This window comes from Chinchilla lanigera, unplaced genomic scaffold (genome assembly GCF_000276665.1).
Source record: "Chinchilla lanigera isolate Chin_1 unplaced genomic scaffold, ChiLan1.0 scaffold00070, whole genome shotgun sequence".
NCBI lineage: Eukaryota > Metazoa > Chordata > Mammalia > Rodentia > Chinchillidae > Chinchilla > Chinchilla lanigera.
In genome coordinates this window covers 1,169,143-1,185,031 of record NW_004955471.1, presented here as the reverse complement: position 1 = coordinate 1,185,031, position 15,889 = coordinate 1,169,143, and the positions used below count along the sequence as shown (strand labels likewise).

The window sequence follows — 15,889 nt, the reverse complement described above, 5'->3', positions numbered from 1 at the left end:
GGGGCTTTGGTGACTGTGGAAGTCACGGTAGTCATGGAGGAGGCTGAGGCATCTTTGGTGACTGCCAAGGTTGAGGTGATAGAGGCTTTCGAGGCCCTGGCCCAGGAGGACTCAGTGGAGGCTTCCAGTCAAAAACTGAAATTCTGATAAACTCCTCAGCTGCTTCTCACTACAGTAATGGGCCATTTGGGGGAATTTATTTCCTAGAAAGCAGTTTACACTGAGGGACCTCTTTGTCACTAATTTCCTCAGTTTTGTTTTAGTGCGTCTTTTTACCTTAGGGCAATACAATAACCTGAAATCTTTTATTCATGAAATTGAATTGATTTTTAAAAATATGACTCTTGAATACACTTGTCTGGATGGAAGCCTATCCTCCCCCACTTTCTGTCTCTCTCAACTTCCCATAAGATTCAGATGCAGGCACTGCCTCCCCATCCCTCCCTCCAGACATAGGAACCAAGTATATTTCTGGTGTTTTCTCTGAATATTGCCATAGAACAATCTTTCAAGGATTCTCCTCTGAAATAGAGCCATTGCATGCACCTGGAGTATGATGCAGTATAAAGATAAAAATTATATTATCACCTTTGCAATTTGGAAATTTTCCCTCAAACATATCTTTTAACCTAAGCTAATTTTTCATGGTTTATAAATAAATAAACTAGTTCTTGGGAAGATAAATCTAGGAAGAGAGAACTTTAGTTGAATGTATACTTATTGGGTGGCTGTTTTGTAAACACTAAATTAGTTGAATAATTCAATTGTAATAAAACAAATGTAGGTGTGCAGGAGTATAGGTGTGCAGAGTTCAGCTGAAAAGGCAGGTTTTATATAAAGCAGCCTCAGCACATTCAAACCTAGAAAAGGTATTCTTGAGGTCTCTGTGAGATATGCTACCTATGAGATCTTAGGAAAACCAACTCATTTCTGGGAAACTGCAGTTGTCTCATGTATAATTTGGAAAAATTTTTGGTTCACATGCCTTACTAGGCTGCAGTGGTGGCCATATACTGCACTGTGATTTCTGTAAAAGCTCCCGAAAAATTATTACAATTCAGCACAATCATATCCAGCTTTTAGTAGCTTCCTAAATGAGTCAATCTTTCTTTCTCTTACCCTATAATCTTAAATGGAAGGTATAATATTAATCATGGATAATCATACCAATCTTTTCCTAAAGGCAGATCTTTCCTTCAAAGAATTGAAAGTGTTTCCCCTGTAAGGGAAATTAAGATATCAGTGACATCTGTAAAGTACATCATTTTGTGCCCATTGCCCAGGAAATTGAAGTGAAGGCACTTCTCAGGTAGACAGAGCCAGGAGGGATCAGGAGGCTCGCCTATCCAGGAAGGATGCTGAGGCATGAGAGGAAACAATCTGAAGGGGTAGGCATCACTCACCTGGTGAGCACACAAAAAGTATTTAGAAGATAATTTGACATTCACACATACACTGTTCTTCCTTTGAGATACTATGGGGCAGTGGTGGTGGACCTATGGCATGCATGTTGTTGTGTTTTTCTTTTAAGACAAAAATGTGAATGTACAATTGTTTTTCTAAACCAAAACTTCTATATTAAGGTTTAATTGTAGTGTTAGCATTTTGTGATAAAGAAATGGGTTTTGGGTGACAGTTTGGCACTTGGTTCACCATTATTGCCACAGGGTGTAGGATTTTACTTATACAAATAGGAACCTTTATAGCCAATAGACAGAGTTTTATTGGCCTAAGCAGCATAGTAAAGTGTATTCATTGGCCAAGATCATCTATTCAGTAAAGGTTTCAAGGTAAACAGCAGAAAAATATATAGCTATGATGCATAGAGGATACAGAATCTGGAAGAATATTTGCTCGGAGTGAGAAACGAGCAGCTCTTTTGTACAATGCTCAAATACAATTAATGCATAAAGTTTCTTTGGAGGTATGTTCAGGGACGGACCACAATATTATCCCACAAAGACCTATTGTATTCCTTTTCATTTAGAAAAGAAGCAGACCCCGCTGATGATGACAGAACACTGGGTCTTACTAGGGCTTCTTTTATAGCCTGCACAGAGTAAAGTTATTGATTTGTGCCTCTTTAAATTACACTTTGAGCTACTTAAGAGTTCTTTCCTCACAAGACAGTGCAGGCCCCAGCTCTCAGTTACTTTTGTTGAAAGAAAGGAAGGAAAAAAGGCAGGAAAGAGTGAGAAATATGGGAAGGGGGCATGGGGTGACTCTAACTCGGAAAGAGATTGAGGACAGGAAATATCTATTCATCTGGCACATCCATATTAGCTCCTGTTGTATTTACAACTATTGATAAGTTTAGTATTTTTTACTCAGTTTTCAAAGCAATGAAGAAACTTCAGGTAAGACATGTCGAAAGACACTGAACATTAAAATGGAAAAAATGAAATACATTCTGTTTGACGCTGAAGACTTGGTTCTTCTACTGAGTTCCTACAGAATTGAGGTACGCAGTACCACATGCTACACGGAGGGAGTCAGGAAGGGTCAGACAGAAGTGAATGTCATCTCACAGAAGCAGGATTAGGCTTTCATGGTCTGAGATTTGAAATGAGTCCAACAACAGATCCTAGAGAGGATAGGAAGGTTACACATAAGTCTGGGCTCAATAGTGTCAGGGTAGTAGGGATGGAACAGTCCCTGGGCCCAGGTTTCTTCTATTTGACTGAAGAATGTAAGTGAGGCTGGGGATTTAGCTCAGCAGCACAGCTCCTGCCAGGCAAGCGCGAGGTGGTAAGTTTGATTCCTGGCACCGGGAAAAAAACAAAACAAAACAAAACAAAAACAAAAAAAAGAATGTAAGCGAGCAAAGATCAAGATCAAGTCCCCAGAGAAATTTGCATGACTGCAATGGGTTACAAAGAGGAAAAATAGTAATTCAATTATGAAGGCGATGAATTATAAGATAATTATTCTGAAACTAGAATGTTAAAACTGGATGGGACAGAATTTTCAATGGGGAGCCTTGCATACCTGAGTTCTCTCTTCAATCTGTTTAGCTTTCCTGCTCCCTGACAAGGGCTACAAACTACCAGTTCTTATCAGAGAAAAAGTGGGGTGAGCCTTTCACCGGAAATGATAACCATTATCCTATGGGTCTCCTGCTACATGAAAGAAAGGGAAAGTTGGAGGTTATAATCAAACCTTTATGAAATAGAGACTTAGCTTTAATCAGTTTCTTTAACCTTAATGAACTGTGCACTATAAACCTTTTCCTTGGAGATGAAGTGTTCGGTGAGAGAGGAAACATAGTGAGTGAGGAACTAGTACCAATAATGATCCTACTCTTACTCAGGTGTTGATCTAGGCCTCAGTTTACTGCTGGGTTAGGATCTGAACTAACATAAAGGCCAACCATTGTATTATGTTTCGAACAATTTGAAGGACACAACAGTAAGTAGTCAGAGAGCCACTGGAGCTGGCAGAGTGAGGCATTATTATAGGGGACACCGCGCTTACTCAGCATGCCACGTGGCTATAACCCTGGTATCAAGAGAAACCCTGAGTGCTTTGGATCAGCAGTAAAAGTAGGTTCAGAAATGCTTAGCTGATCAATTTGTCTAGGGCCAACTTTTGACAAGGAGAGCTGATACGGTGGCCTAAAATAGCCCTGTCAAATCTGTATTCCAATGAATGATTTCCCACTTCTCATTACCAATTTCTGAATACTGACTATAAATAGTGAATTAACAAGGCCAACATCATTTTTAAAAAAGAAGCTTCACTTTTATTCTTACGATGACTGAAAGCACCTTGCTCTGTACTTGGAAAGTTCCTCAATTTTGCAATTCTGGTTTCCATGGCTCTGTAGCGTTTCTATTTGAAGCCTACCTTTACTCAGACTATTAGGTAGAAGCAGTCGCACAGAAGATATTCCATGGTGCCAATGGCACATGTAAGGTTCAAGATACAAAATGTGATCACAATTACCAAAATATGTGAATATACTGTTAAGTGTCATCCCATTCAGGATCATCAGTATGCAAAGTTCAGCGTTAAACCTTAGGCACAGTGTGTGAAGAGTTTCAACTTGTTTGGTGTAGTAAGTCAACTATGAGTTGTGAAAGAAGGTGCCTCTTGAAGTGTGCAGTAAATTGTGGATCAAAAGCAATGCATTAACATGAAATTTTGGGGGCTGGGGATTTAGCTCAGCGGCAAAGTGCCTGCCTGGCAAGAGCAAGGTCGTGAGTTTGGTTCCTGGTACCAGAGAAAAACCAAAAAAAAAAAAAAGAAAAAAGAAAAAAACATGAAATTTTATAAATTTTATCAGAATTCCAGAATTGTGATCCTTTGGATCCCATAATTTTGAGAAATGTCATCATGGGAGATGAAACTTGTGTCTACGGTTATTATCCTGAGACCAAAGTTGAAAGGAAATACCCCTTCTCCTTGTGCAAAAATAGTACATCAATCAAGATCCAACATCAAAGTGATGCTGATGGTGTTTTTGAATTCTATTGGAATTGCACAAGCTGAGTTTGTACCCAGGAAATCTACAATGAACTCGGAATATTATAATGCTTATTAGAGAACTGAAGAAATCATGTGTGTAGAACGTGGCCTGAAAAATAGGGTGAAGGGTGTCATCTTCTACCATGACAATACAACATGTCACATGTTGCTTCTGGTTTGGTAATTTCTGCCAAATGAAAACATTAGGATGCATACTCATCCACCTTATTCCCTTGATCTGGTGCTATAGAACTCTGGCTGGCCCCCAACTCAAAATAATCACAAAAGGCAAATATTTTGAATTGATTCAGGACATTGAGGCAGTCACGTGTAATTGAAGATACTCACAAAAGAGAACTTCCTAACTGCTTCAGAGTGTCAAGAACATTAAAAAGAATGAATTTAAAGTGAGAGGGAGTATTTGAGGGGATGTAATTGCAATACATATTTTACTGTGATTTTAAAATGTAAACATTCACTGTATTGTTGATATAATGTCCTCAAACACATACTTGTACACATCCAGTAGTGAACACAGGTCTGTGCCATCCATCACAATACATGATACTGTCCAAACTGTGCTTCCTATTGATCTTTCTGCTTTAACTTCAATTTAGTTACTCATGTAAAAGTCCTTGACTTTCATTTCCAAATAATCACTCAGTTCAAAATTCCTTCCTGCTCTCACCCGGAAATTCAGTCCTTAGCCAGCCAAATGGATTAGGACAGTTACTATTTCTCCAGGAGTGACCTCTTTTCATTCCCCTGGTTTGGGTCTTGTCCAGATGTCAGTTGGATCTATCCATGAGCGTCTCATTCATCTTCATTGATCACCACGCCTATTTCATCACTTCTGATCAAAATCAGGGTTAATCCTGCAGCTAGCTTTGCATTCTTCTGTCAGGCTGGAGCCAACTCGGTACTTCTGTAGACCTTGCTATTTCTCCTTTGTTATCAAAATAGAAACTATCCAGATCTGTCACTTCGATGTCTTAAAACATGTTAAAGTAGCTCAACATACATTTGTTAAGCATTTGCTAAATGTATGCTCAGTACTTAGCATCAGATATATGAAGGACACTTTGGAGGACCTATTTCTATGGTGACATGTGCTGGTTTTTATGCCTACAATGATATTTCCCTCACGTCCCATTAATCTCAAGTGTCTCACTTTCAGGTCTCACGATCCTCCATGAACTGTTCATGCTACTCTCTCCCTCCTTAACATACCTTCTTCTTTGTAATAGAGAGTAGGCTGTATGAAGGAAATGGTTTACTAGTTAATCCCTTTATTTTTGAGTTCTATTACTCTCCCACTAGGTAATAAGTAAAGAAGGAATTAATAAGCAAATAAATGAAAGAAAAAAGGACAGAATAATTTATCCTTTTCAACTGTGACACAATCTCTCTGAATATTTTTTATATGTTTAATATGAATCACAGGCATGGGATTTTTTGGAATAAATTTTAAAATCTCTGCTTCTATTTTGAGTGCTAATCATCTTGCTTGAATTAGATGACATTGCTGTTAAATTCCAGTCCCCTATAGCATTGAAGCATGCTAGTTACAGTTAATTGACTTAATAATTTGATTGACTGAATAATGTGCTACTTAGGAGTAAAAAGAAATGATGACATAAACATAAGAAGCTCTTATTACATGCATCTTTAAGTTGAAGTTAGAGCCAGGCTCCTACTCTGAATGGCTGAGTTCACCCTATTACTGCAACATATTACAGCTTTAAGCTTAGTGAAAATATTAAGTAAAATTTTTTGTTTGTTTGTTTGTTTTCTGGTACTGGGAATCGAAGTCACAACCTTGTGCTTGCCAGGCAGGCGCTGTGCCACTGAACTAAATCCCCAGCCCCAAGTAAAATATTGGTTTAAGGAAAATTGGGAAAATTACACTGGTTGACTAACTTTTAAGTTTCATACTGATAACTGAATATAATGTAATGGTATATCCACACCTTTATATACTGACACAACTGGTTGAATTATATAGTACCTGTTAGTGTGTTGCATAAAACCATTTTCAGGGATGGATATATTAACTAAATTTATTCTCATATATCTAGTCAATGGTTCTTATCTCATTATAGTTTATATCTCATTATTTCTTTTATTTAGTAACTAAATTTGAGGGGATCTAAAATCATTTGTTTAGAGAACAGTATCTCATTATTAGCAATACAACTTAGTAAAGTCTGATGGCCCATGTTTTAATATAATCATACATTTGTAAATATGTATATGAAAGTTAGATATTCATCAGAATATATGGCCTTGAATAAGGCACTGAATGAGTTAGGAAAGTACTTCAAAGAGATGGTGATATTCAACATAAAACCAAGGACAAGGACAATCACCACAACATTAGTAGGCCTAAAATGTCTTTGTTAAAACATGTGATTAATTGTAGCTGCTGATTCAGCCAATCCATCCATTCGCCTATTCTTACACCAACTCAGAGAATTACATTGGACCCATATGTATAACACCGTGTAAATGCTATGTAACAGGGAACTGAAGGTGACAGTATTATCTAGATATGGGAAAATCTAGAAATGGGCAGGATTTCATGAATATGCATGCACATAAAGCTCTCATTTGGGGTTTCTCTTCTTTAATAGAACATTTGTGCATTTTAATGGACCATCATGAACTCTGCTTAATTGTCTTTTGTTGACTTTAATGTCGGATAAGTATTCTAAGCACATTTATCCTGAGTGAAATGGACTGGAGAAGTTCAGGAGTGGTTCCTATCTATCAAGAAAAGAGATGATAGACCCCATTCTGCTGTCATGTAGGGAAAAACTGGCCTAAGTCTCCCTGTCTCTGCCTGCTTTCTCTGATTGGGACAGTGACTGCTTTGAATGATGCTTCCTCATTGAAAAACTCAAAACCCAAGCAACCCTATTGTATGTGACTTAGAGATGTAAAAGAAAAAGGTAGAACAAAATATAACCAGTTGTTTCCAATTTATATTTGTTGGAAACATGTAAAGAAATTATGTCTGTGTAACCAGGACTTTTGCAGCTGCGTATGAATCATCAAAGAACATTAAGTTGCTACCCCTGGTTTTCTAGAGGCTTCTGGTAGGCCTTAACTAATCATGTTCTTGGCTTCTGTCATCTATGATGTTCTGGGTCTATCTGAATTTCACCAGCCTCCATATTGAAAGATATTTGAAGATGACTTGACTGTTCACCACAGAGTGGATTAAGACACTGGGAAATATGCACTGAGGGGAATATTTTGAAAAAGGCTAGAATAATTATCTTGGTATTGGTTAAGATTGGAAATAAGAATCATAAAAAGGAGGATATAAATAGGTATGTTTCACTGGTAGAGGGGTGTCAAATCTTCAAAAGAATTTATGAATTCTGGAGGGAAAGAAGGGTCCTGGAAATGGTATAGTGTTATAATAAATTTAAACATTGCCTTTTTCAAAATAAGAAGTGAGGAATCAGAAAGTGAGGACAAACTTCAAAGTCATTAATCTATAAAAGTGTATTGAGTACCTTTTATGTGCATGTGTTCTACTAACTATGGGACTACAACAGTGAAAAAGACATTGCATTTCCCTTTAGGAGTTTATAATGTTCATAAACACATAAAAACAGACATGTAAGCAATTTGTTATAACTCAGTATTCATGAGGGTGTGTGTGTATGGAATGCAAGATAACCCTCTATTATTCAAAATCATTTGGATTTGAATACACACATATGCACAGTATGATGGAATTTGAAAATAAATGGTTGTATTTTGTTAGATATATTACTCATGTAGGTAACAATAAGCAGTTGCCTTAAAAGAGTTTATTCATAGGTTAGCATCAGACAATCTATGAGAATTAATTACTTCTAAAGAATGATAATGATTACTTTCCTTCTTATTAAAATGAGTTTTCACACTGTATGTAGATGTAATGTTTTCACATGGTATGTAGAACTACACAAAATATCTTTTGAATGTCTATTTGCCTAGGTATCCCTGAATGATAGTTAGTCTGAAATTATTTTTTTTTTTCTTTTCCTTTTTCTTTCTCTTTTTTCTTTTCACTCTAAGCCAGGTCTAAGATGACACAGTAGCTGACAATAGAGATTCAGAATATCAATGCCTATAGATTGTCTTTGGAGGCACCTCGGTAGACGTGTGTGTCCTAAGCAGTTAGCAATGTTCTGCAACTAGATACACTTACTGCTGTCAATTATGGCAATCTATATTTATATAGCTCTAACCCTAATCCCATCACTCCTGGGGTTTCATACTTTCCCTAGAGCAAACAGTATGATGTTGGTAAGAAAACTATCAAGAAATGGTTTCAATAAATCTTATTGTAAAACACAATTGTTTGAAATACTCATTTACAGAAATGTCTCAAAAATTTCCAGGTTACATGTGGATTTCATTAATAGGTTGTTTGACATAAATATTACTATGAATTTATGATACTATTTCTAAAGTCCATAATATTATTATAGATTAATGTGGATCATTAATTGCTTTCCATGACAAAAACACATTTATCATAATAAAGAATAGTAAATGTTAGCTTAGCTTATGGGCACTAAAATTTAAAATTTGATTTATGTTTGCAACATAAAGGGAGAAATTAATTGAGTTACTTGGGTGTTGAAATGTCTGATATAAAACTACAGTTCAATTAAAAATGTGTTTGAAATATATTTAGATAATAAGAATAGCTTTGAAGTTCTGTATTTTGTTATAATGGATTAGAATTTAAAGTCTTAGAAGCTTACTTTTTTCAACAATTTCTTTGAATGGGAATAGGCAAATGTGGAACAAAATTCATCAATGTAATAACGCTGATATTAAATCATGGTATTGCAGAGAACAGTATAATTGCTAGAAGCCACAAAAACTGGGTCAACCTAATAGTTTAGTTCTATGATAGGCTTTTACATTCTGGACAAACTAATCTTGGAATCCCAGCTGCTGGATGCATCTGCTCTAGAGATGCAAAGAAAGAAATGCAATATGTCATCTTCCCTGGAAGAAGGGTAGAGAATGCTTTGCTAGTCTATTTCTTGACACAGAATGTCATACAATCCCATTGCTTCCTCTGGAGTTTAGTTGCTTACTAACTTTTTACAAAAATCAACCTGAATTGAATAAACCTGATTGAATCGTGCAATCAATTAAAAAGTAAAATTCAGCAAATAACAGGCATGTTTTGTAAGTGATCATTTTAGTTTAAATCTCTGCCATATGACAGGATAATTATTATCTAGATTCTTATATTATCAGTTTTGTGTACAAAACAAGTTCAAGCCAGAATGGCATCCTTACAATTTAGAGTCAACAGGGATTTCTTTTCCTGACCACAAAAGAAAAGTTGTTGGGGCTGGGAATTTAGCTCAGCGGCAAAAGCGCCTGCCTGGCAAGCGCAAGGTCATGAGTTCGGTTCCCGCTACCGGAGAAAAAACAAAAAAAAACAAAAAAAAAGAAAGAACAAAAGAAAAGTTGTTGATGTATCAGCCAACTCAAGAGTAATTTATTAATATCAACTGACTTACCAAATATTTATTTTAAGAAGCAAAGGGCAGTTTATACAAATTTTATAACTGTTATAGTCACTATCAAAATTAAGCAAAACAAAGTTGTTTGTTTTTAAATAGAGCTACTATAATCTTATGTACAACCCTAAATCAACTTAAGTTTTTAGAAGACAATTTCATATCACAGCAACTCAGTTATATTAATTTAAAACACTGATGGCTTCCAGAAGTTAACTATATTTGCAGTCAGCACTGTAACTTTATAAGAACTAATTAAGAAAAGTTATATCCAAAATTGCATTTCCAATTCATTTAATAGCAGCCTCTAGAGGCATTTTCCATTAGCTACATTTTCTTTGGATTTACTCAGTTTATCAAAGGTGAATAAAGCCCTAAAAATAATGTTAATTGTGGATGACTCTGGTGAATTTTTCTGTCTAAATAAAAGGGATTACTAAGTAGTTGCCAAGGAAAATCAACAAGAATATATATTCCAGTCAAACTTAGTTATTGTTTGCAAAAAAGGTAGCAATATATTAAGAGGAGAAAGAATTAACTCTTGAGAGTGGGATTATTTTCCTGTAATTGTGGTCAGTTTAGACAATGCACTTAGATGCTTTTTAGAAACCCTGGGTTCTGGAGGAGGTTCGTAAGAGATATGAAAAGAGACACATAGAGAGATGCAGGTTGTCTTTAACACTCTTTCTGCCTTTGGACTTGTCATATAAGAGAAGCCATGAGGTATTAAAGCTTCTGTGTCCGATTTATTTCACTCACTATTGTGGTCTCAAGGTATTTCCATTTTCATACAAACCACTCAAGTTTATCTTTCTTTACAATGCAGTACTACTCCACAGTTTATAAATAATACATTTGCTTTATCCTTTCATATATTAATGGACACAGAGGGTGCTTTCAAGATTTAGCTATTAGGAACTGTGCTGCTAAAAACATGGGTATACATGATAGAGACACACAGACCAGAAAGAAAAGGTATCATCAAGAAATCCAATAATAAATGCTGATGAGGCTGCAGGAAAAAGGAATTCTTCTACACTGCTGGAGGGAATGTAAAGGAGCACAGGCACTCTGGAATCAGTATGGAGACTTCTCAAGAAACTAAAACTAGCAATTCCATTTGACCCAGTTATTCCCCTTCTAAGTATCTTCCTGAAACTGTTAAAAGATTTTAATTTACTGCTGGACTTCGAGCTCCAGCCTTACTTGCCTCGCTTTTGGAAACATCCATGAGACTGAAGGGCTCACCAATGAAAGCAGAGGAAAGATGGAGGGAAGGAAATAAAGAAACAATTCTGAATGTGAGATGAAACTAACACAGGGGTGGGGGAAGGGACTCCCTAAGACAGGAAAAGGCTAATGGTGAAAACAAAGTCTCCTGGCCCATAAACCTCATTTGATTTAGTATACTAATGGTAGCTATTTGTCAAAAGGTTAATTAGGCTGGGGATTTAGCTCAGCGGCAAAGTGCCTGACTGGCAAGCACAAGGTCGTGAGTTCGGTTCCTGGTACCAGAGAAAAACCAAAAAAACAAAACAAAACAAAAAAAAGGTTAATTAAATGACATGGAGCACCTTTCCTTTATCTACCTAAACTCTTTAAATTTCACAATCCATAATTCATATATATGTTTTCTCCCACTTCTGAAGGGATAAAATTGATTCTCATAATAAGATTGTCTAAGTTACATACTTTTAAAAGAGAAAACATGTAATAATATGAAATAAACAATGAATTCGCCTAGGCTTGTGCAGTCAATATAGCACCATCATCTAGATAAATCATTTATCTCATGATCATCATAAGAGCAGGGCTATTTTCATTTTACAGTTGAGGAAACAGAAGTTCCAAGAGGTTAAGAGGTATGTGCGCCTTGGAGCTGTGAATAAATTGAAGAAGGTGAAGGTAAAGGAGAGAAATATTAGATTTGCTCTTTTAAAAATGCTGCAGTGGGAGAAATGGAATCTTAATCAGCAAAACAAACACGTATTCAGCATCTGCACCTTAGTGTCCATCTCTTTTTTCCCTGTGATGGAAATTTTACAGAAAGAAAGAGCAAGCATCACCTCAAAGCCACTCCGATGGGAATTTTTTCAGAGATCTGGGCCTCTCTCAAATACCTTCCTCCCCAAATACTCTTAAATTCTAAATTGGTAGGAAAACTATTAAGGAAAGGCTTAACATCTTATACACTAGCACGCATTTTTGTTAAAGATATGATACAGCAAAATGTTTCCCTCTGTGTGTGTGTGGGTACGTTTGTGGAAATGTGCAAATACATTGGAGGGCTCTTGGGTAATTAATATGCAATGACCATTAACTCATTGCCTTCCCTGCCACCTTACACCTTCGTGATCTTCTTGCTCTGTTAAAGCTCCTCCCACATGTTTACTTCTTTTGTCTATTTTCTTTAACTAGCTGTTGTTTTTTAGGTGCTTCTATGTGCTGTGTAACTGCTAAAGTACCTGTAGCAACATCTTCCATCTGCCCAAAAGCATCCACAAGAGGGATTTAAGAGTTTATATCTACTATAATTTAAATACAAATACTTTAAAGCATGTCCAGTAGTGAAACACTGCATTGCAACAGTGAAAATACTTGCTGTATATAAGTAGGAATAACACAGATGGTTTTGGACTTTTCTTCTGAAATGTAATTTTAATATTTTTACAAGGTTGGGCAATAAATAAGGAAATATGGTACAGGGTCTTATAACTGTGGCATCTTTGCCTTGGTGATATTCTCAGTTATACATATGATTCATCTGATACCAAAACTATCTTGTATCAAATAAATTTTATCAGACATATAATTTCAAAATATAATTTCCCCCTAAGGAAAAGTGTTACATATTGTTTTTCGTCATTTGTAGTATGACTGCTTTCCAGTTGTTTTGGTAGAAAAGCATTTTTTTTTTTAATCATGTGAGCTGCATTTCTCAGGGCTAAACGGTGAGAAGAAAGTGGTGTGCGGAAGACTTACCCACTCCTCCTCATCATAGTCCGAGTGGTGTGGGATGGAGTCCTGCCTCCTCATCGGTGGGGGCTGGTCCTGCGAATGGCTGTCTTCTGGGCTGCTTTTAGGAGAGGGCGGTTTCTTAAGGATCCCTCCAGGCCTGGCAGTGTAGAGAGCCAGAAGAGCGCTCCTCACCAGCTGGTCCTTGAAGGCATGCACAAAAAGCTCTGTCTGGAAAGAAATTGACAAAGATTAGAAACACCCTGGTAGGCATCTCGGTATACAGCTATGAAAAGGTCAATTGCAGATTTGTTGGTACTTAAGTAGTATGTATGGTGCAAAAGCACTGGCATCAAAGAGAGAAAATGATTCATACCAATCAATGAGAAATGGTATGGTTTGGGGACGCTGCCAAGGCCTAGAGTCTTTCTGTTTTAAAGTTAATGCTGAGGCTTTTAAAGCACTATAAACACCATCTGTCTCCTCAGCCTCCTCTCTTTCAGCTTGAAATCATGTCTCTCGGAATGAATCTCACTGGGGGTAATCATTTGGACAGCACCTACCTGGTGCATCTTTCAAGTAACTCCAAATACATCTTAAAAGAAAATGTGATCAGACTATGTATGTTTTTATTTGAGATAGAATTCAAGGCCAAAGTAAAACAGACACACTATTTCACAAAACAGTAAGGAAAACGGTTTTTAGCTTTGTGCCCAAACCTCAACATTAGAGATGACATAGCAGTCTTCTTAGGAAACAACTGCCTTTTATGTCTTGTTATCACCCCTCAAACTGTCTCCTCCACCAAATTGTTTTCAGTAACGCTCAGTGTTAATGAGATTATTGTGAAACTTGGCATGGTAGATTTTACAAGCTGGTGGTAAATACCCAGTAAGTACTACAGTGATGATGGCTTCCCAACAATAAAGAACTTTACAGCTGTACTTTGCAGTTTCCTGATGAAATGTTTAATAGCTTCACCCTCAAATAGACTGGAGGGTGCAATAATTGATTTTCTGTATTACAATGTGCTTAACATGCATGTGGTCTAATGATCTGTTTAGAGAAATAAGGATTGACCCATACTGTCAACACATTATTCTTCAAAATCTGTTGAGCAGGAGCCCTTTAATACATGGTATTATCTTGAATAATAATTGATATCATCACCACTTAATTTGGCACTCTTGGATATAATGCCAATTTAACCATTGCTGTAACTCAAGGTAATTATCCCTTGGTGCATTCTCAATATGCAGTTAACAGTGCCTTGTTTAACTGATGCTTACTCAACTAGCTCTAAATCTTTCTGTTGTGAATGCCATCAATTAAAGAAAATCAGCTAAATCTAGTACAAAATAAATGCCTAATAAGCCTTTGTCATAGCTGCAAAGTTAATTCTTTGTAATAGATTACAAAGTCCTACAGCTGGAAGCAAAGGAGCCAGAGGTTGACCTCCATGTTCATCAGATGAAATTAAGATGTGTGGTGATCTGTTTTAGTGCAATCTCTTACTGTCAGCACAAATGGAACAAGCTTCACGCTAACAAACTCAGTAGCGTTGCCTTGTATTCTACACCACCCACGACCTGCCATCACTCTAGATGTTTCTGTCTTTCCTAATTCCAAATACCCATGTGTACTGAACATCTATCAGTTCTCACGACTAAATGTGCCCACAACTCCCCATGAAACTATCTCTGCTGCTGAACTGTGTTGGCTATTTTTAACACTCTGTTAATATAGTAGTCATATGGAAGCTCACTTTGGAGGTAATGATACCAAAAATATGGAAAACTGAATAAATAATACTAAAAGATTAGAACTTTTGGAAAAAATGGGAAAAACAAAAGTCAGCTTATATCGAAAAGGCATGAGAAATGTTCTTTGATGTTTGTAATGACATGTTAAAATGAGAAGGGGTGGTATAAAAAATACTGATGGAAAAATTGGCAAGTCAGTGTAGTTATAGGAAAATGGAAATATGTTATTTACATAATTTTCACATAGCATGGACGAATCCATCAATATTAATTTAAATATTAAACCATGAATTTACTATCATTCAGTTTAACTGAACTATTTCTCTGTTGATGATTTCAATATTCTTTTGATTTATTTTTAGAACAAAACAGTTTGCCGTCTTTGAATTCCTGCAACTAGAGCTCCAGACTCCACAGTACTTACATCATTACTGTGTAGCAGAATATCTATTCACACCCAATGAAATCTTCTACAATACTTGTAATCATTTTCTCCCCTTAGCATGCACACATGCAGAGATTCCACTTCATTTGTTTAAATCTCATTTGCGGTGATTTACCACCAAAAGCAAGAAAGATAATGAAGCAGATTCTTGCAACCCAGATTGTACAACCCAGAGTTTGCTTCAGATAGCTAAATACAAAGTCACAAAATGTTAAACAAACACAGTAATAGCTGGTCTTTTACTATGTCTATCCTGAAATATTTATCTGGCTTCTTGGGAGCTCTCAGGATCATAAAGATTTTGTTTTGCATAAAATCATGGCCGAAAATATTTAAATATTCTATTATAAATATTCATGTGGTCCAGCAAAATCTTAATTTTCTTATCCAGCACTACTGACAACTTTTGAAAGTTTTACAGTCAAAATGAGTTAGTCTGAGGAGCCCAGCACATCTGCATATTGACCTCACCATTGGAAGACTCCAGTGAAGTGGAGGTCATGGGAAGCATGCGACCATGTCTCTGAGCTGCCTACTGAATTTTGTGAAAACCCTTTTCCCTTTATAACTCCGATTATATTCTATGTTATATGGAAGAAGAAAGGCTGTGTAAATACTATAGTGAAGGTGGTGAAATACTTCATTTAAAATATCAGTTTAGGGCTGGGGATTTAGCTCAGTGGCAAAAGCGCCTGCCTGGCAAGCGCAAGGTC

At 36.5% G+C, this 15,889-nt stretch overlaps 1 protein-coding gene across 3 annotated transcripts in view; it reads right to left on the bottom strand.

Annotated features, from left to right (window-relative positions):
- Inpp4b (inositol polyphosphate-4-phosphatase, type II, 105kDa) overlaps positions 1-15,889 on the bottom strand; it is a 353,691-nt gene that overhangs the window by 106,664 nt on the left and 231,138 nt on the right. For all 3 annotated transcript variants that reach the window (XM_005400857.2, XM_005400855.1, XM_005400858.2), the window contains one exon: positions 12,996-13,199. In XM_005400857.2, coding sequence (XP_005400914.1) covers positions 12,996-13,199 — 204 coding nt within the window. The remainder of the gene's footprint in view (positions 1-12,995; positions 13,200-15,889) is intronic.